General features: G+C 38.5%; 2 protein-coding genes across 4 annotated transcripts in view; one reads left to right on the top strand and one right to left on the bottom strand.

The window, feature by feature from the left end:
• The window catches only part of babam2 (BRISC and BRCA1 A complex member 2), an 85,189-nt gene extending 79,248 nt beyond the window's left edge, over window positions 1–5,941 (bottom strand). Inside the window, exons 1-3 of one of the 2 annotated variants that reach the window (XM_068338378.1) lie at window positions 5,868–5,941; window positions 2,598–2,753; window positions 883–959 (exon numbers count right to left, since the gene is read on the bottom strand). In XM_068338378.1, the coding sequence (XP_068194479.1) occupies window positions 883–959; window positions 2,598–2,734 (214 nt within the window). In that variant the 5' untranslated portion in view covers window positions 2,735–2,753; window positions 5,868–5,941. Of the gene's footprint in view, window positions 1–882; window positions 960–2,597; window positions 2,754–3,265; window positions 3,348–5,867 lie in introns of those variants that run through there. The other variant, XM_068338377.1, reaches the window with a different exon arrangement.
• rbks (ribokinase) overlaps window positions 3,565–20,945 on the top strand; it is a 34,440-nt gene continuing 17,059 nt past the window's right edge. Inside the window, exons 1-6 of one of the 2 annotated variants that reach the window (XM_068338379.1) lie at window positions 3,565–3,633; window positions 5,078–5,139; window positions 13,522–13,654; window positions 14,616–14,679; window positions 15,185–15,247; window positions 16,176–16,340. In XM_068338379.1, coding sequence (XP_068194480.1) covers window positions 5,078–5,139; window positions 13,522–13,654; window positions 14,616–14,679; window positions 15,185–15,247; window positions 16,176–16,340 — 487 coding nt within the window. In that variant the 5' untranslated portion in view covers window positions 3,565–3,633. The other variant, XM_068338381.1, reaches the window with a different exon arrangement.

Below are 20,945 nucleotides of genomic sequence, written 5' to 3' on the forward strand. Positions count from 1 at the left end.
ATATATATATATATATATATATATATATATATATATAATTTAATAAGAAGTTCTTAACCTAAATGAATGCACACCTGCAGGTAAGTTTGGATTACCGTCAAGTGTGCATTCAAACATCCTCCTCAGTCATGTGCAGAGCTCTCCTGCCTACTCTGTGTGGCTGTACAAGAGTAAAGCACAATGATGTTATGAGCATGGAATCAGCGTGAAGTGTTCATCTTTTTCTCCTTCTTCTGTGTTCTACAGGGGAATTGTAATCCATATTTGCGGGTGCATACCTTTATCATGAAATACGCCCTGCTTCAAGCAGCCTCTGTGCATATGATTTGGTTATATTCTACAAACACCGTGCTGAAAGAACTGATACATGCACCTACTGGTGTTGGTGACCTCAGCCTGAAACCATCTGTTATTTCATGAACAACAACAGACGTTCATCTCTCGACAATAAAATTAATTCATCACTTTAAGTACAGACCAGTTGTTCAAGATAATGAATAAATTCAACCAAAAACAGTGGGTATCCAACAAAAAACAAAGAAATGGATAAAAACTAAAATCAAAATAACCTTAAATGTACACTTAGCAGGGTTTAATGTTTGTTGCTACATAATTTCTTTGCAGTTATTTAATATAAGAATATATTGATATAATAGGACATATCCTATTTAAACTGAACTCTTATAAACTCAAATTATACATAAATATCTACCAATGCTTTGTAAATTAAAAGAAAAAAAATGTTTGCATATGCTCTTTCTCCACGAAATATCAAAAGTCAAAAACAGTGGCTCAACAATACAGTATATACAGTATCTGTGGCTATTTGTTCAGTGAGTGCCAGACTGGTGTGGTTCATGTGAACATGACAAATTGACTTACATTTCAGGGTTTCTCCAGCGTAGGGGATGTGGAGTTTAAAGCGATCACAGCAGGGACCAGGGGTCAATGATGTACATCTGAGTATGAGGGTTCACGAGAAAAGACACAAACTGTTGGCCTCAAGACATTTTACAGTAAGGAGTAGCAAGGTATAGTAAATGAGATCCACCATGTTTCGGCTTCAACTGATGTGGCTTTGTCTCATCCATCAGCCACTAAACATTTCACTGTCAGTGTTGTACAAATGCTATCATGTGTTCTAGTTAAAAGTCATCTTGACAAGCCGAGGCTGAAATAGGCCTTGAAGCTGGAGCTGCTCATTCAGCCTAAAAAAAATCCTGCAGCTTTCTGCTCAAATGTCAGACGGCTGTTCTGAACCATACCCCTCCTCCCACCCCCTATGATTTTTGATTCACATTAGTTAGGAACAAAGTGGAGGTACTTGATGGCTTAATGTTTTAACCCAAACTTGTTAACATGCCTCACTTTGACAAACCTGTCAAGCTGTCATGGCTGACATTTTAAAAGGATTTGGGTTAGGCCTGTTTTCCCTCTGTCATTCTGAAGGTAACTGATGACGATCATATTAGTGTGAGTTAATAATTAAGTTAAAAGTTCCAAGTGGAAATGTGTGAAATGTTATAATCATTCAGACTTTAGTATGCCTCGCAAAAGTCTATCTCCCCCTTCAAACATTTAGTCTCATTTCTGCTGCCTGATACAAAATGATACCAGGTTCTCAATGGCCATGACTGACTTCCAAAACAGTTCATATTTAGCAAATTGGAAATCCTAATTAGCGACATAAATTTATAGAAATAAGACACTGCAAGCATCTGTTGTAATTTCCTTTATGTTTTCTATATATTTGGAATGTTACAACCATACCAAAATAGAAAACATATATGACCATACCTGTTGGAATCTGTGTAAAAATAATAACAATAATCAGAAATATTATCTAGGAGCCTCCATTCATGAATCAAGAATACTATATTAAGTAGACAGCTGTCAGAAACCACAAAGTTTCCATATTTCATTGCTTGTAGAAGCATTACTCCCATGTATTTTTGACTCTTTAACCATGGAAACCTAAACCTTGACTTTGAAATCATATTTGTAAATAGTTTTATTCAAGTCACTCAAGAAAAACAATATTACATCAACAGTGGTTTTCTTTATTGTCTATCTGAATACTGTTTAACAATCAAATTAGACAGCAAACTCAACAGTTTGATCTTGTTTGCAAATTCATATTAAACTATTTAATTATTTATCATCCCACAGTCCTGTATTTAATTTAGTTCTGTATTACCAGCTATGGGAATGTACTTGGTGTGAAATCAAACTTTGATATGGAGTCGCTCTCATGGCGATGCTATTGTGGAATCTTATGGAAAAAAACCACAACAACAAAAAAACACAAAAGACAAAGCTGTCCAAAACATAACCTTCTTGATGGAGGAAGTGATTCTAAAAATCTTCATTAAAGGAGACAACACAACAGACTCCCCTGAGGTTCTGACTGGTCACCTAATGGTGACTCATTATCAATGTATAGCTATGCGAGTGCTGTGCATATTTCTGTAAAATATTAAGCAATTAAGAACATGCATGTTGGCATTATTTCTACCAATATTCTCGACAACATCTGAGAGCAGCGTAACTGTATTGTTAATGAGACAAAGGATAGAAGATTCAGAACCACTCCTCACCCTGTTTTGAGGTCTGTGACTCGGAGACAGTTTGATGAGTCCAGTCCTACTCGGCCGTTTCGCACAACGCTGCTCAGCAGAGGACGCAACTCAGGTGAGATCCGGTGCAGTGCAACTTCAGGAGACATGTTGTTCATTTTAAGTGCTCTGAGGAGTCTGAAGATAGAACAATCAGAAAATTACTTTGTAAAATAAAAATTCTTGCTCCTTCATATTAATGGCCCGGTGTTAAATTTTTTTATAAGGCAATACTTCATAGAGACTGTTTTCTAACAAATAATCTGGCAAAGGACATTTGCTGGACACAATATTGCTGGATGTTACACTATTATAATACATTAAGGGACAACAGGTGTCACGGGGATGGCAGACTAGCATCGTTTTCCTCTCCCCACCCTGCAGACTGAAGGACACAGCTTACAGGACACAGCTGATGTCGAACACCTTCGTCTGAGCTTACTGGTAAATTGTTCGGGATAAATGATGCTTTGTTTAGGATATAACATTAACAGTACTCGTATGCTACTTAACGTTTAGCCTTTTTGTTAATTTACTACAAAATGGTTAATTTTCCGACGATTTGAACGATTGTGATTTGAAATTAAACGTATTAATAAGTTACACTTATTTCGTATTAGTATTCAATATACAGAATAAGCTAAGAGTACCTGAAAGCTGGAAAATCAAATCATTTAATCAATGTTTACTCCATTCTCTCAGAACTTCCGGTAACTACTCTTTGGGTCCTTTACGAAGCCCTTGAAATAGCTGTCTACAGAAATGCCTGTCTCTAAAGTGAGACGGTTTTAATTCACAAGAGAAAAAATATTCCGTGTAAAAGGATTATTAAAGATAATTTGTTGTAATAAATAATAAGAAGCAACATACACTATTTTTCAATATAAGTATATTTTATGATGTAACACAATCGACCAGGCAATAGCTGCAACATAAGGAAGCTGTCACGCTGCACTTTGACGGTCACTTCACTAGCTTTTGGGGTTTTATTCTCTGGGAGAACAAAGTTCGTTTTAAGGTGATTATCGAGTCGATTTTTTACACGTCTGAACCCACTTTATACAGTGTATACATTTGTGCAGACAAATTTCGTCTGTCATTTACTGTACAATATTTTTTCTGGAGTTTGTGGAGCGTCGAAGCGACCGTACATTATGTATTTAATCTGTATATTGTGTATACTGTTTTGTGTAGGTTGTGTGACACATAAAAAGTGTTTGTTTGCACCAATGGAACAATTAAAACTTGAGGATGTCAAAGAACAATAAGACAAAAGGTATAGAAATGACATCAGCAGGTACAGCAAAGACAACGGTGCCTTTTCACGGGAGCGATGACACTGATTCATGACTAATGTTCTTCGTGGGATGTTTCAAAGCTAAATAAATGTATTCAGTATGCACTACCAGACTGAACGGTGTAAAGAGAGACCAAACCTCTGCCAAGGCAACTGTCACTGAAACCAGCACTATTGGAGAATATCTTCCAGGCTTTTAACTTTTTTACCTATCACAAATCCATGAAACCCATTTGAATGAATCAGAATCTACATGATCTCAGCCATATTTTTCATAGTAGCAGGAGGAATCTGTCTATCTGGGGTCATCTATGTCAACTTAGATGACCACTGTTTGTTTGCTTTTTGTTTATTTCAGTCATTTGAATGAACCCTCTTGTGAAGCTACACAATGTGCAATAGTTTAGCATATGTTCAGATCAGTTTGCCACTTCAGTAAAGCCCTCAAATTTACCAAAAGAGGGAGAACCTTAAAAGATTCATTTTTGTTGTAAGTGGTCAAACAATGCATATTCTATTGATATCCTCCCACTGCGGAGATGTGAAGGGGTTCAGGGCTAGCTTTTTCATGCCTGTCTAGAAAAGACAATAATACTGCATGAGGTGGGAGAGAGAACTGAGCCATGCAGCAGCCAGCGGCCAGGCTTTCCAAGTCTTCCCCTGCAAAGGCACAGATTTGAAGAGATTAACACACTAGCATCAGCTCTGATACAAGCTGAGGATTAAATTAATTATATTCTTTACTGGGCTGCAGTGCATTAATGTGTTGTAACATTGAAATATCTCCACCACCCCACCCCCACCTCCTGCAATGAGATTGGAACCTGCCCAGCTCATCCTGTGATGAATGCTCTAGATTTCCATTCTCCCTTGTTTCAGTCAAGCTCATGCTAATGTGGGAGATAAATAATATCAAGTGATTTTTGTTTGGAGGCTGTCAGGAAAGTAGTTTACATAATTTGCCTGATATGCCCCCAAGGTGTCCGCTTGGTTTTATGTTCTGTCCTCATTTGTGAACAACACTTTGCTGAGGAGGCCGAACAGATGTTATGAAATTTAAGAATCTCCAAACTTATTGGAACATTAGTCAACTTTGTAATGTTTCAGACTTTTCCTGTTCATAAGTGGCATTGGTGGTAAAATAACACAAACGTGTCTTAATCAGATGATGACTGAAGAGGCGTTTGATGTGATGGTGGTTGGGTCCTGTATGACTGATTTGGTGAGGTGAGTACATTTTAGTATTGCTTGGGTTTGCCTTCTGTATGTTAGTACTCGGCTCTTCCTGATAAATGCCAGCAGTATAAAATCTCTCACTAAATCTTGGATCAGGAAACTCTTCTGCTTCCTCAGGTGGACCCAACAGGAAGTGTCACATTGGGGAAATTTTCATGACCTTGGCTGAACATGTTTCTAAGTCATTTGATGTTGAAGACAAATTTCTCAACATGTGGGTCAGAATCCATTAAAATATTCTGAACAGGTAGATGTGGTATGTCTGTCGATATGTAGATAGATATAGATAGGTATACATCCACATATGCTGTATATGTTTTTTTAAACATCCATGTAAAAGGTTTGTAAATACCCAATAAAAATGTAGAAACCCCTGTATATACTATGATCTTGACAAGGTTTTGAAAGTTATTAATATGATTATAACCCGTTTTTCAATTTATTTTAGGATTTTTTAGCCATTGGTTTCTATTATGGGCGGTTAAGTGGGTCCCAATATTATTAAAGGAATTAAAATAGCAGAATGTGTATGGTTTGTACAAATAAATATTAGTATTTGTTTACACAAATGTCCTACAAAGAGTTCCTGTGAAATACTCACTACTTTCACGGCTCTGCTGCGCTAAAATTCCTTCAGATGAAAAACAGTCCAAAATGTAAAATCCCAATTCAGGAGTTTCTATCACTGCAAACCAGCATTTTGCTCCAACACACCATACCTGGTGTTTGCTCCTACGTATCTCCTGCTGCGCAATCAGTGAAAGGGTCAGGAACGGAAACAATTTTCCTTTTGTGTGCACAGCCACTGTCCACCAAAGCACAATGCTGTTCTGCTGTAGTGTTGCTTTTCTATGATTTTTTTGATGTTTCAGAAAATATAATCAGATGATTGGTTTAAACCTGAAATACAAAACCAGTGCCTCCCCATTCGGGCAGTGAGAGTAATTTCACAACACAATCTCTTAGTATGTTTATTTTTGCCATATCCTCAGCTTTATTGTAATTGATACTACTCTCGTTGCATTACACCCAGCCCATTAGGCTCTTGTACACTTGTCTTGGTAGATGTGAAATATATTGCAATACAAATGTCACCGGGAACAGTCAAACTCTCGTACACAGGTTAACTAGCATTGAGGTACACAGGACCCTCAGAGTGGGTTTGTGCATCAGTTAACAAAATTACTCGAAAAGTCAGGAATATATTTTGATGCTTTGTTTTTAATCGAACTAAAGCCTTGTCTCACACAGGAATGACAGGGATATCTGTTACTAGACAACAGTTTGTCAAATATCTGGAACTGCTTTTTCTTATAACATGTTCCTTTCCTACTATTTTTAACCAATACAACAGTAATTTTCCTCCAGGTTTTTTTATTGGCATGCAAGCTTGTGGAAAATATGGCATGTGGGCTGATGGGTGTTTTGACCCATAATATACTGCACAGTCTAGTCAAAACCGGAACAGAGGAAGTGCTCTAAACATAGATGATAGATGCCACGCTCATCCTAAAAGAAAACATTTTGGAGGTGATAGAGAACACCTTTGGACTCAAGGTGTTTGATTTAATAGCTTTTATGTCAATAGGGTATAATCGTGAGGAGACTGTAGTTTGAATAGGGAGACGTCTTCTCTGCCAGGATAAGACATGATCTTTCAATTCCACACATTTAAAGTAGTGTAATATCTGCGTTTAATAGCATGGAGCATAACAGTGGTGTAAAAAAACAATCGTTATCTCCAGTAACACTTGAAACCATGACTCCACACTTATCAGCATTGCTACCTCTGCTGATGAGATAGTGATTTCACTGGCACTTGTTTTGTCTCTGGTTCTTTTTCAGTTAGCAAGATTACACAAACACAACCCCCCCCCCAGATTTCCATGGAACTTGGTGGGAGGGTTGGGTTTGCGATACTGAGTTTTGGAGTGGATCCAGAAAAGGGATGGGTCGGGGATTATTTTAATTTCTTCAGCACAGTACATTAGAACTTTTTGGACTGTTTGTGTCAGTAAATCATTAACTACTTAATGGATAATCATAAATTCATGTGGACGTGTTAGGCATGTTCCATGGAAAGAAATTATCAGTGTGTGGAATTAGATCATGGGGATATTCTAAGGGCAGGTGTCCATGGTCAGACAGTCATGTCATGAAGGTCAAACTATCACGGGACTGTTGCTTTTAGGTGCAGGAACGTAAATGGAACCCTATTTCAAACATGTTTTGAATAACAGCCAAAATGAATCTTTTCTTTGTGACCCCCTTTTGATTGCTCAAACTGGAACTACCCAAGAAGTCACAATACCACCCCGGCATGTGCATTGTTAACACATGCAGCCAATCCACAACTTTTGTATTTTATTATCTCCTCATTAATCATTATCAATGTTTCTTCAAGTAACTGACTTCCTGTTTCAGCCACATAGATAAATCCCCCGGGGTTGGGTGCACATCTGAACACGTTAATCCCATTTCACACACATTCCATCCACGTTTTGGTGCTGTTAGTACCTTCACAGGCTTCACATTCAATGCATTCAAACAGAATATTAGTGCAGGATAAAGGTGTGCCAGACCAGCACTGAATCCTTGTGCAAGTGGGACTAGTGTTACCCAAGAGTTTATATATTCATTTATTTTATTAGTTCTGTAAAACTGGCAACAAGATGACCTTAACTCAAAGCGAGAAGATGATTTGGTTTAATTACTGCTTACTAAAATGTCAGCATTGCATCATTCTCATACGTGTTGGACAATTGTTGCGCCAAGTAGGATCTATTCCCATAAATCATGAGTCATCGACACCAACACAGTGGGTAACTTGAAAACAATTTGTCACATTTGCCATAACCTTTGTGAAGGATGACACAATCTCAAAGAAGATACACCAAGTCAGCAAAGCGTAACGTCAAGTCTTCATGAGCTCCAGTCAACTAAATCTCCTGTTGTCTGTGCAAAGAAGAGCGTTATTTGTTGTGAGACCGTTTTGTCAAACAAGCCTGTATTAAATTTTTATGTGAAACCCTGGGAATAATGACTGTCTCCTGGCTGCCAGCAAACCGATCTCTGTATAAACAACAACAGTCTGTGCTAGTGGGAGAAAGTTTTTAGGCGTTCTAGAGTCCAAGGCAGCTTGTCATGTCTTAGTTGTCACTCACGTACCCAATCCTCACAAACATATGTGGGTTTTTTGGATGGGATGGACTATTTATTTTGTTGGTCATTAGCAATTCAAACGGTGACTTTGAAGGGAAAGACTTGTTAATTATGATCTTTATAAGCTAACGGGAAACAGCCTGTTTTTGTACTGTGTGTGTGTGTGTGTGTGTATGTGTGCGTGTGTGTGTATGTGTGCATGAGAGAGAGAGAGATGTTGTGGCTTTTTGGATAGAGGTCAGAATGTGGATAGGGGAGGGTAGTTGGAATACATTGCAGCCCTTCAAAGTGATATGCATGACTTTGAAGTTAGAAATCCAGTTGTCTTGAAAAGCCAGTGTTTGGGTGGCGGCACAATTAACCGAAAGACAGCCAAGACTCACATGTGTTCTCACACTCCTGTACTGCAGCACAAATACACAGAATGGTACAGTTACTTTTATTAAGAAAGACTGATGAAAGCCAGAACTTTTTACTCAAGTAAAAGTGACAAATTTCTACGTGCTTTCTTGAAAAAATCAATCTGAACCTCAAATCATGTCAATAGATAGATATATAGATACTTTATTAATCCCGGAAGAAATTGTAAAAATATAATCTTCATTTAAGGGACTGAAAACTATACCTTCCATTAGATGTAAAATTATGTAATTATAAGGTAAACGCTGATCAAAATTGATACGAAAATAATAAGATTAGCTTTTTACATATGTTTTCTTGTCTATTTTGGCGTCATACATGTTTATTTTTGTTGTTGAGTGTGATATACATAGATGGATACAGGAAGAGATTGTCATTTCCATGTGTTGTTGCTAATAGAAGAGGAGTGGCGCCACTGTGGGTTTTAATCCACTGTGGAAGCCATACAGTGCCCCCTACTGCCAGTGTCTCACTGAGTGAACAAACATGACTTCATCTGCCCAGTGAAACTCGAGTTCCCCAAAATTTTTTAGAGCAGAACCACACTGGACCGCATGATTTCTTCTGTCACAGCAAAGTCAACAGACTTTTATTTCATGTTTAAATGAGAGTCAGTCCCAAATATGGGCTCCAGGTGTGAAGCGTGGGAACAATGAGCGAGCTGCGTCTGTTTTGATCATGATCAAATTTGAATATTTTGCAGGGGTAAAACAAATCCCAAATATTTACAGCAGTTTCTGAAATGTCAACATTGTCTTTTTGTTCTTGTTTTGTTTTTGTTTTGTTTTTTAATTCAAAAAACTGACTTTCTTTGAATTTTGGATAAAACAAAGACATATAAAATATATCTCTACTCTCCCCGGGCATTTTTTACAATTTGCCGATATTTTGAGGCATAGAAAACAAGTTTTTCCAACATTCTTTTGCTTCATAATCCTCATAACTGAAAGAATGAGGCCCTGTAGCTACACTATCATACCACTCACTTCAAATTTCAGTGATTTCTGTAGCTTTCATGTTTCTTTCTCTTATTAGACTCAATTATTTGAAATATTTTTAGATGCTTGAACATTTAAAGCTATTCAATATTAAAATTACAAAAGAAAAAAAATATCATTATTATTATTATTATTATTATTATTATTATTATTATTATTATTATTATTATCTAATCATGTGTCTTGTTCTGTCACAGATTTTAACCCTTGTGGTTCAGACATGTGAGAAAAGGTTCCTTACAATTAAAAGGAAGCAACTTACTTTTCATAAAGTATAGAATATTATTGTTTATGAATTATCCAAGTTGCTGTTTTATATTTGTTAAATGAGAGATAAAGGTGGCAACATTTTGTGAAATATAAAACAGATGTTATCTTCACACACTCAGCCGGTTGAAACGTGGCTCATTGCATCAGCTGATACTCCGTCTCTGACCACGGCTCCGACGAATGGTTGGACTGCATAAAAATAAACACCCACCTTCTATTTCAAAAAAGCAGGTATGCTGTCTGTGCACAACCTGTTCATCTCATCCTTATTTACTTGATTTCCACCTCAAAAGACCTTTGTGGATTTGAAACATTGAACAAGCTTGTACACAGTGGTGCACATGTTTAATGCACATGAGCTGAAGGTTATCACATGAAATGTGGACTGAACTCTGCTAATAAAGCAATCATTTAGGGCCCATATTTCTCGTTCAGTATTCTTATGACATTTTGATTAATCCAAGCTGGGGCTTTATTTTATTTTGTACTTATGCGCTCATCGGAAGTTGTGTAGGGAACTGGAAAGACATGCTCTTGTTCAAACACAAAAACCAGCAGTTCAGTTTGTTTTTGTCCATGTCTACTTCCCCCTGTTGCTCACCAACGGCTGAGGAATGACTGCAATAGAGATGGAGGAGAGGGAAATGAGAGTCGGCCTTAAAGCAAACAATTCACATCAGTGAACACCTGCTTTGGCGTTTTGGTTTCATGGGAGAAAATGCAATGACGTTGAACTTTAGAACATAGGTGGTGTTTTTTGGTGAACTCAACACAGACAACAATGGACAAGTGTGTCTCTTGGCATGAAGCAGCCTGGGTGGATTTATCTAAGAATTTGAAAATCTGTTTATCTTACCTGTCAGTTATCAGCTTTCAGGTGGTTGTTGGCCAAATGTTACGTGGCGTATATAAGCCTGTCTCAGACTATCACAGGTTTTATGAGTGTTTCAATAAATGGTACAAGAATGTCAAGGCTAAGATCAAATACAACACACTGAAGCTAATATTCCTGGGAATTTTACAAGATAAGAAAGTGAGTGACCTGTATATGAAGAACACAGATTAAGGGTCTTACATTGGAATTCCTTTATCCTCCACACCTGATAAAACTCCTTATTATGAGACAGCTACATGGGCTACCCTGAAGGGAAAGGTACAAGACAAAGAGAAGAAATGGAATAAACCATTAGTATCTTGGATGAGAGCATGCATTACTAGGCCTCTTTCATGATTAGATCTAACTTGGAACCCTAATGGTATGCTGTCAGTGAGAGGCCATGGAAAATACTTCACTCTATCCTCTATTGAACTATATATGGGACATCATGTAAAAAAGTGCACAGTTTAAGGTATGAAGAAGAGCGTAAACTCAAAGCTGAAACCTTACAGTTATCAGGAAAGGGATTTCCTATGTATTAAATCAAGTAAAAATTTGGAATATTTTCTCATAACGATCTACAATGAGCTTCCCTCTCATCCGGGATGCTACCCCTGCCCCCTTCTCGCTACACTCCGGAAGCACATGTGATCTAGATGGCAGATAAGTGGCTGCAGACAAGATGATTGTCTCGTCTACAAGAAATTGAATGGACGGACGTACTTTCAATCTGACTCCCTTGTAAAGACAGTGGAATTTCCTCTTACTGGCCATTGGAAAAAATGCAGCATTAAACCCAGTAGCTCCGCCCACTCGATGTGAATTCTGTGGTCTTAAGATATGGCAACAATTAGTTTATCTTAAATGGAGGATATCTTTTAAATTTCTGTTTTAACAAACAGGATGTGCAGATTGTGATAGCTGTTAAGTTTCAAAGTTGTTTGAAGAGAGCTGTGCTTGTTATTTTAAACTGTATACATGTTTTGTTTTATTTGAACAGAAAACTGAAGGTGATGGATTTTATGGTCAGTTATGTATTATATGTCTGTTTGTCTTGCTTTGTAACCTCATGGTTATGGACTTAAGAAAATATCGTCAATGGGTTGGTATACTGGTATATTTTCCCTCTTGCTCAAGGCTAGACTCATGCTTTCACTTTGTGTCCAGTGTTTGTACTTAGCTAAGCTAACTGGCTAATGGGGGAAGGTGGTTAATCAGATATGATAATAGTATTTACTTTTGTTTTCTTCCTTGTGGATACTATAGTTTTAAAGTTGGGTTGCCACTTGCATGTGTTGCTGGGGTAACATAAGTGTTGGTTTTTATCCCATCTAGCCTACTACCATATTGATGTACAATGCAGATTTTCTACCTCCAAAACAAGCTTGTTAGTATTTATATATACATGACTGGAGTCTGTGCAAGCACTACTGACCACCGAGAGACAAAAAGCAGTGACAAATCAACAAGACAGCTGTACCAAGTAGAATAGGTAATGTGCCTCTGGAGGAGGTCTTCGTTTCATTGCTTCCCACCACATTGCAGCCTTGCTGACAATACATCTTGTTATAGCTTTAAGCATTTTACTATTTAACACACCCGTGCAAAAACAGCATTTACAACAGCTTGTGGTGTTTGCAACCAGCGTCTCATTGACTGGAAATCCTGGGATAGAGTGAACTCACTGCAGCACACCTTCCAGAAACACAAATATATCACGAGATATCAGGAGGATTTGTGGAAAACAAGTTTATGACAACATTTCTCCATCATTCTCCTAGCATTTGGCAGCGGGCAGCTCTGGTCTGGGGCCAGACCACAGCATTCTGACGTATAGTATAAGGTTGTCTGTTTTCAATCCCCTATGTTAGTCATCACCACTCTAAAAGCCTTAGCCAACAGGCAGCTCCCCCTGAGGGCACCCACCTGTGGCATGTCAGCCTCGAGGGGTGGGTGTGTCTTCTCCCAACCCTGTTGAGTCAGGCATTACTGATGCCACCCGTATCAAGTTGAGACATCTGTGAGTTCTGCCTGTTGCATCATTTATGAATTTGTAGACTTGCTTGGGCTTATCTGACGAAAAGTCAAATGTCTTTTGAAATTGATAAGACAACAGTGTTTTTTTATTAATGTTTTGTTTTTAAGTGTGGAAAATGGGGTGAAAGATTGAAAGAAAAAAAGTTTACTATGATCTCTAAAGTCAAGTTTGGATTTGTTGAACTTTGAAAAACTTTTATGCAACCAAATGATATAATCCTTATCAGACACCATAGAAAACTGCTTTTAGTGCGTTTTCAGTTTCCAGGAAATAAATAACTTTACAAGGGAAAGTTTTGGCCCTGAAGGCTTGCTTTCACATTTCGACATCTCGCCTCACTCCTTGGTGTCAATGTAGCACACTCACGAGGCAAAGTAAAAACACTTTTCAAAGTTTAATAGGAATTTCTTTTTTATTCTTAACCTGTAGTGTGAAGTGGTTCTTATGGTAAACGTGAAAAGTGAAGCAAGCACAACGTTTTATGCATACAATTATTTTGTATTTTATTATGTGTATGGTATTGATTGATTGACTGATTGATTGATTGATTCATTCATTCATTCATTCATTCATTGGTTGATTGATCATTACTCTTTTTCTCTTTTCAGCCAGGCACCAAGGCTACCCAAAGCTGGAGAAACCCTCCATGGTCACAAGTTCTTTATTGGATTTGGAGGGAAAGGTGCCAACCAGTGCATACAAGCTGCAAAACTGGGTGCCAAAACTGCTATGGTCTGCAAGGTATGTTGGCAGAATCAAGTTAGCAATAGTGCACTATTGATGTGCTGTTTGTATCCTTCTTAATAAGGACGGTAACAAAAATAACTACATGTCCTTTGCTTCCAGCCATTGGCAACCATCAGTTACAATGGTCTACCAACTAGTTATCAACTCCCAAAAATCTTAAAGTTGAGTTTCACCAGATCAACTCACATTTTGACTTGATCAGTACCATCCGATATGCATAAGACCACCCACGCTTGCACGCCTTCAAACAAGCCAATTCCCAAATCATGCAACCCTGAGTCTCCAATCAGTAGTTTCAGTGTGACCTTTCAACCTGAGCACTAAAGCACTGAAGCTCCACCTCTATCAGAACAAAGAGGCCCGATCGATAACAACCCAGTGCGGTAGGATCTCTCTGGGCATGGGGAGAACCCAAAAATAGACACCCGGGCTTGTCAAAAACATCCAAGACGAAAGGCCACTCTTCAAAGAGATTGGGGCCAAGCAGCCAATACCAACCTAACCCACTATCACAGCCAATTAGAAGTGCCCATGTTTTGGCACATTTATTTGAAAGCGTGGGTTCGATGTAGGTGCCTTGGGGCAAGGTGGGGACCCCTTCCACAAGCAAAAGTAACTACAGATGTGGACATCCCAGTGCGGACCAGGAGACGAGGGGAAGGAGAGGAAGGAAACCGAAGGCGAGATGGGCATGAAGAGGCGTAAAGGCGGGGTTATCTTGTCTTGAAGGCTTGGCGCAGCTGTTCGTGTGTTAGAGTGTGTGCGTTTGTTGACTTTGTGTGTTCGTTTCTACACATTTTCGGCGGCGGCACCATGCCAGTACGCTGGCAGGGCACACAAAAATCCAACCCAACTGAGGTTTGAGCATACTACTTTTCAAAAGTTGCCGCTAACCAAGTCTGACCCCGCTTGAGACTTTCTTTGTTGTTATCGTTTTGCCTTCAATCTTTTTTAGGTTGGTAAAGACTTATTTGGAGACAATTATATCCAGAATTTCAAGAACAACAGTGTGCACACAGGTAGGGCAAAGGATTTTGTGTGTGTGTGTTTGTGTGTGTATGTGTGTGTTGCATGCGTGTGTGTGCATGTGTGTGTGTGTGTGTGTGTACGATATACCAAATTGGTTTCCATTGCTACATTTCAAGGCAAAAAGTTCACATTCAGAGCAAATTCTTTTGTTGTCTGTATCAGTTCTTTGAGTTACTCAAGGCGTAGGATCTACTAGAAAGATTTGCTAGTTTTTGCTTTGTTGTTGTTTCTATTGTTGTATTGTGTGAAGAATGAATTTACTTTTCAAAACTTGTGCTCTGCACACCTGCAGTGTGAGACCATAGGCGTCTATAGCTTGTCTCATCATAGCCAAAGTAATTAGTTGCAATTGTTAGTCATGTTGTTTCTCAAAGGTGGGTGAAAGTTGGTCAGATTTTTTCAGCTAAGCTACATGAAAGAAAAGCAATGCAGTTATCTTTGTTAGTCACATGACGGTTGATTTCTTGTACCTTTTACCTTTCCTCCATGACTCAGATTTTGTCGGGCAGACCTCTGACGCCGCCACAGGAGTTGCTTCCATCATTGTCAATGATGCAGGTCAGTGCTATTACCTCTGAGACCCTGAAAGTTAAATTGTACAAATGGTTTTGTGCACCCGCAACCAAGAGCTCATGTATGTTGTCGGCGAAATATTTATTCCAATGCATTTAGTCTTACCACTGACTCGCTACTTGCTAAGTGACTGTAATGACAGATGTGCACACACTCACACATAGAAATCCACCAAACCCTGCTATGTATCCACAATCTGCTCCAAACTAAGGCTTTCTCCTGGAGAGCAATTTCTGTACCAGATACAATCTGCCGATATAAAATGTTCTTGACTTGCTGGAACATCTTGGAACTGCATTTAAAATAGTGAGGAAAACACATTCTGACATGTCCACATCCTCATAATGACATCAAGATTCTTTCAGGCCATTTATTTATAGTTGAGTCAAAAAATAATCAAATGGGTTGTCGTTGAAGACACAGGTAGTACCTGCTTTAAGTAGATATCTGAATGTAATCCTGTCCCTTTTAGTAATTTGTCACACAGTGATAACGATTCATATCATGTCCAACTACTACACAAAAACATCTTACAATAAATGACGAGACCCCCAAATCCACCTTATAAATCCATTTTTGTCATGAACCACTTTTTTCTTTTGTAATTATCTTGTTAATTACAAAAATTATCCAATGGTTATTACAAGACATAGTTTTTCATCTTCACCAAATCTGAAGAAAAAAATAACACATGAATTGTGTTCCAGTCTGAAGACAATAGCATTAAAATGATTTGGTTGTGGCTTTCATTGGTAGCTTGATTCTCATATACATTTCCAGTTTCACATAAATGGAAACCTCAGTGGAAATGCCGAAAAGAAAAAAATCTAAATATTGTTAAATGATTTGCGTATGGTGGAAAATTAGACATTGGGTAAAATGTGTAAAATGTGCTCTTGGTGTCTGCTGGCAGGTGAGAATGCCATTGTGATCGTGGCTGGTGCCAACATGTTGCTGACCATTGAAGAACTGCAGAATGCTCTTCCTGCCGTCATCCATGCAAAAGTGCTGGTGTGCCAGCTGGAGATCAGCCCACAGATGTCCTTACAAGCTCTGCGAATGGCTCAGGAGAATAAAGGTCAGTGACGTCGGTGTGGTTAATATGGAGGCATGTTGGATCTTCGTACTAAGAGAAGAAACTGTGTCCAGAAAATTGTCAAAATGTCAAGAGAGACTCCTCAATCTGCGCTTGCGACATAATCCGCTTCTCCTCTGGCCATCTGTTTGCTCAATATGTTCTAAACGCTCTTGTGTGTTCAAAAGTATATACACAACTTGTGTCTTGGTTGTCGTGCACAACCCTGTTGAGCCCTCTGCCCTTGGCTCGGTCTAGTTACTTATTGACTAGCTTAATATGGCAGAAAGAGAGTTTTACACTAGTTAATGTGAAACACTTTCTTAAGATAAAGAAGAAAGGAGGAAAGTGGTTACCCCCTTTGGGAACTGAATGTTAAACTAACAAATCAGCAAGCTAAGAGGAAGAGATTCTGACCAGTTCCTGGATGGAAGAATGGTCTTAGTGCGTAATGGTCTCAATGCTGCTCAGTAAAAAAAACACAAAAACCAACAACTTGATTTGAGATATCATGATGAAATAGATTTGATGATCAACTCACAAAAAAATTCTGTCCAAATGCAAAATGAAAATCTTTCAATGCTATCTATTTATCTGGATGGAATTAGAAACATTTTAATTAGCAATAAAGCACAGCTATTTCTATTTCAGACTCAGACTTCCTGTTGTTGTCTGTAGCAGCATAAGTATGTCCGTTTGAGCATAGAGCTCCAGGCTGCGGTTGGTTTGACAGCACAAGAATCTCTGAAATAAAGCAAATCTGATTGAAAAATAAACAGTAGATAATACATTTTTGTGAGAAACTAACCTTTGAACAATTATTACAAACAATCAGATTTTCAGTCTATGAACCAGGCTGTCAATAATCCTTTCATCGTGAATATGTCTGTGGCATCATTCCCCCTACCTTAGGATGGTTTAAAAACATTGTGCGCTCTGATCACGCCAGCGTGATCATCGGGCTTTAAGGCAATTTAAAAGTACAGAAATTGGAGACTATTTGAACTCCACATTGCCTTTATATCAGCAATGATGGGGTCGGGAGATGATTTCTCCAAATCTATAAAAAAATGTAATTATTAGAAACATTATTTATAATAATTGTTACGCAACAATGTGCTTGGATTACTCTTAAGTAGGTCTGCCCTCAAACTTTTATGCTTCACCAACTTGTATGAATGTATACATAGTCGGGTTCCCTCATCTGTGGAGTGACTTTGGGGGACAGGAGTGTCAGGTGTGAGAATCCCTGGTTTATATGACATCATATTCAATTAAAACTTGCAAAAAAACTTTAAAATAAGGTTAAAACTGCTGAAAGTGTTTCAACAAAACTACACAACTCTGTTGTTGTCACTGAAATATCAGCTATGTCTAGTTGGATTATACTGTACGTATTAGTTCATTGTTATGTTTGTTATGACACTGATTAACTCACAGAAACAATGAGGTGTTTTACAGGAATTCATTCCAACACTGGATGGAATAATAAGACATCCTGAAGCTCAATGTGTCAGCTGGTTAATGTAACAGATCTGGTAACAGCAGCACTCTTTCTGAATTGGGAGGAATGACGTATTCATGTAACCTTTTTTTCCCATGGGCAGACATGACGACAAATCGGGGCAGTGCTCATGCTGATAATGGGCCAAAAATAAACCCCAAAGTAATTCATTAATAAAATATCATTTCAGACTGTGTGCCTTTCCAACTTTAAATCAGTTAAAATTCTTTGATCATTGACTCACCTTTGTTCAGACATTTACCTACTCTACTTCTTTCCAACTGATTTTAAGATTTTTTTTACAAGTAAAAATGCTTTTTCTGCATGGCCGGATAGCCCCACTGATATTACGTCATTTTCTTCTCAAATGTATTTAAAATAGTCTGTGTAGGTTTTAGCTATTCTTTGGTGTTCACCCAGTCTTCAAGTGAGGTATTTTTCACTTTTTCCTTCAGATATGATATTTTTGTATAAGTTACATCTTTTCAAAGAGGCTCTTACAGCTGCACATCGTTCAAGATCAACTTGTCTACCTCACTGCCAGTTATACTGGGAAAACACAGTTTTTAATGAGGAGTTGTGTCTAAATGACTAAGTGTTATGTACCAAAGTTACACTTCTGAAATGGGCTGGAATACATTTATCAAGTAACATGTGACTGGTCAACAAATAAAATCTGTGATTGTTTGTTGTTTGTGCGAACTAAACCAAAAGTCAGAATGATCTTTTTATCCTTGCATAAGCAGAACCTATTTTAAACTACCTCAATCCCTCGTTCTTTCCTCCTGCCACCTTTTTGATGGTAACCGGGTTACTAAGCTCATTTTCATTAACAACGCCCTATTATTAGCAGCCCTCCACGTCATTGGAGACGTCTGGGGAGCCTTTCACCCCATCATCAGGGCTTGTCGTCAATAATCGCTCGCTCCAGGTTGCCAGAACGGAAGAGTCGCAGCCATAACCATGTTGCAGATGGGATACCCAGATGGCCTCTCCCAGCAACACCCGCCTTCCCTGAGCCCCCGTCTTCACTCCATCGACTGTACCACAGAATTTAGCTCGCGGTACAGCGCCAGCAGAAATGGAATACGAGCAAAGATGCTTGGCAGAGATATTACCTCGGCGGTACCGTGTCTGAACATTGCGTAAATGGAGTTCTCTGGAGCGAATGGGTGTTAATGGGTTTGGTGGCCGGGATTTATCGACGCGGGGGTGAAGCGCCGCTCAAATTACGCAAATGTCACCAAGAAGCCACACATACTGTAGATGCCAGCTCTCGAACCACTTGTCAAGATAACCTCTGAAGCAGTTCTCCTTGTAATTATTTAAAATTTTCTGCAGAATACGTATTAATGTACCTCATTCATTTCCATCCACCATTTAATATTGAGAAGTAAATGAATTTAAATTCCCTTTAAGAAGTGAGGAAATGGTAGGAGTCGTGCAGTTTCGTTCTTTTTTACTTCCTCCGTCTTATCCACGTCTTCCTCCCCTTCCTTGTCGGACCAAGAAGCTGCTTTCTTATTTCTCATCAGATGCAATTAGAGCCTTTTAAAGCTCTTTCACATACTCACTGATGACTCTTTTTTTTTTGTGTGTGTGTGTGTGGATGAAAGTGTGTGTGTAACTGATCTCTGTCTTTCTCTGTTTTCCTGTTGTTTTCCCTCCACCTTGTCTATTAAATGAACCACAGTTAAAGGATATTTATACTTTTTGAATCACTCATCCAACTCAAATTCAACCAAGCTTGAACTTTGGTCGGAGAAAAACCCCAGAGTGGTGACACATTCCCCTACCAGACATGACTCAGTGACACACATCCCAATATTGCCACATCTGTACCAGCAGCTGTGAGTGTGTGATTACTTTATGTGTGTGTGCTTATGGTGCTTCGCTAACACCTGGAGAGCAAAACAAAGTGCCATGAGACTGATTCTGGCTGATGTTACATCCACATGAGAACCCGCTTGCATAAGAGAGGCAGAGTTCTTCATACATCAGTGCATTAGGAATTTCACACAAGCTGCTCTTGCGTACATATTGTTAACTACCATCCCCAGCAGTCCTACATATTCACATCACAAGCATAATGCTGATACATTTGCGTCACTGGGATATTTAACGCAGTTGCCATGCAGGTGAGTTTGTAGAAGACAAAGTCCCACCAGTTCAGCCCTACTGCACACAGTCGGACCACACGTGACAAATATTTTTATATGATTCAATCACTTTCTCTGTGGTATATGGTTATTACTGATCACGTTTTTACGTTAGTCATTCCAATTAATAGCAGCGTCAAACCTTCTCATTCAGCAGTGGTTGGCTTGGAATCCAACTGAATGCAAATTTTGTGTAATCATGTTTTTAAAAAAACCACAACGCTACTACAGTATGCTTAGCTCTGAATTTTAAATTACTGTACATTCTGAAAAATGCAAATAGTTTTAAAAAAAAAGGAGTACGGTAAAAATAAAGCCCGAGGGATTGTGGGAATGAACTCCTGGGCTTGTGATTTGAATCAAACCATGTTTTAATTGGTTAGATCTCACTAGTGAATTGAACATCATGTATAACATCAATCAGGACAGAAGGAGAAATGGATCAACTAGTAAAACAAGCAATGAATATTAATGATATGAAAATGTAGTACAACCTTAGCGGTCATTTAGTTACCATACTGCAGTGTGGCCATGTTTACAGAAGGTTGGTGTTCTTTTTCTTTATTAATATCCCATTAGAAATGCATCCAATTTGTTCACATTAGTTTCTAAATATGACTGATGGAATTAAAAAAGGTAACTTAAAGAAAAAAACAACTTTTACTCATCAGTTACCTGGAAAATAAAACCAAACCCAAATAGAATTTCTCTAACAAGTTCAATGTTTCTGTTGTGCTTCTTACAAACAGAAACACGTCAATAAACACTACAAGAGATTCCCTACACACACACACACACACACACACACACACACACACACACACACACACACACACACACACACACTGAGGGTTACAATGACTCACTGCTGAAAATACTCTCCTGACGACTAATTATGAATAAATTCTCATCTGAAGAATGTTACTATAAGCAGCAGTGTGCAAA

The sequence above is a fragment of the Antennarius striatus genome, chromosome 17 (assembly GCF_040054535.1).
Source record: "Antennarius striatus isolate MH-2024 chromosome 17, ASM4005453v1, whole genome shotgun sequence".
Taxonomy (NCBI): Eukaryota; Metazoa; Chordata; class Actinopteri; order Lophiiformes; family Antennariidae; genus Antennarius; species Antennarius striatus.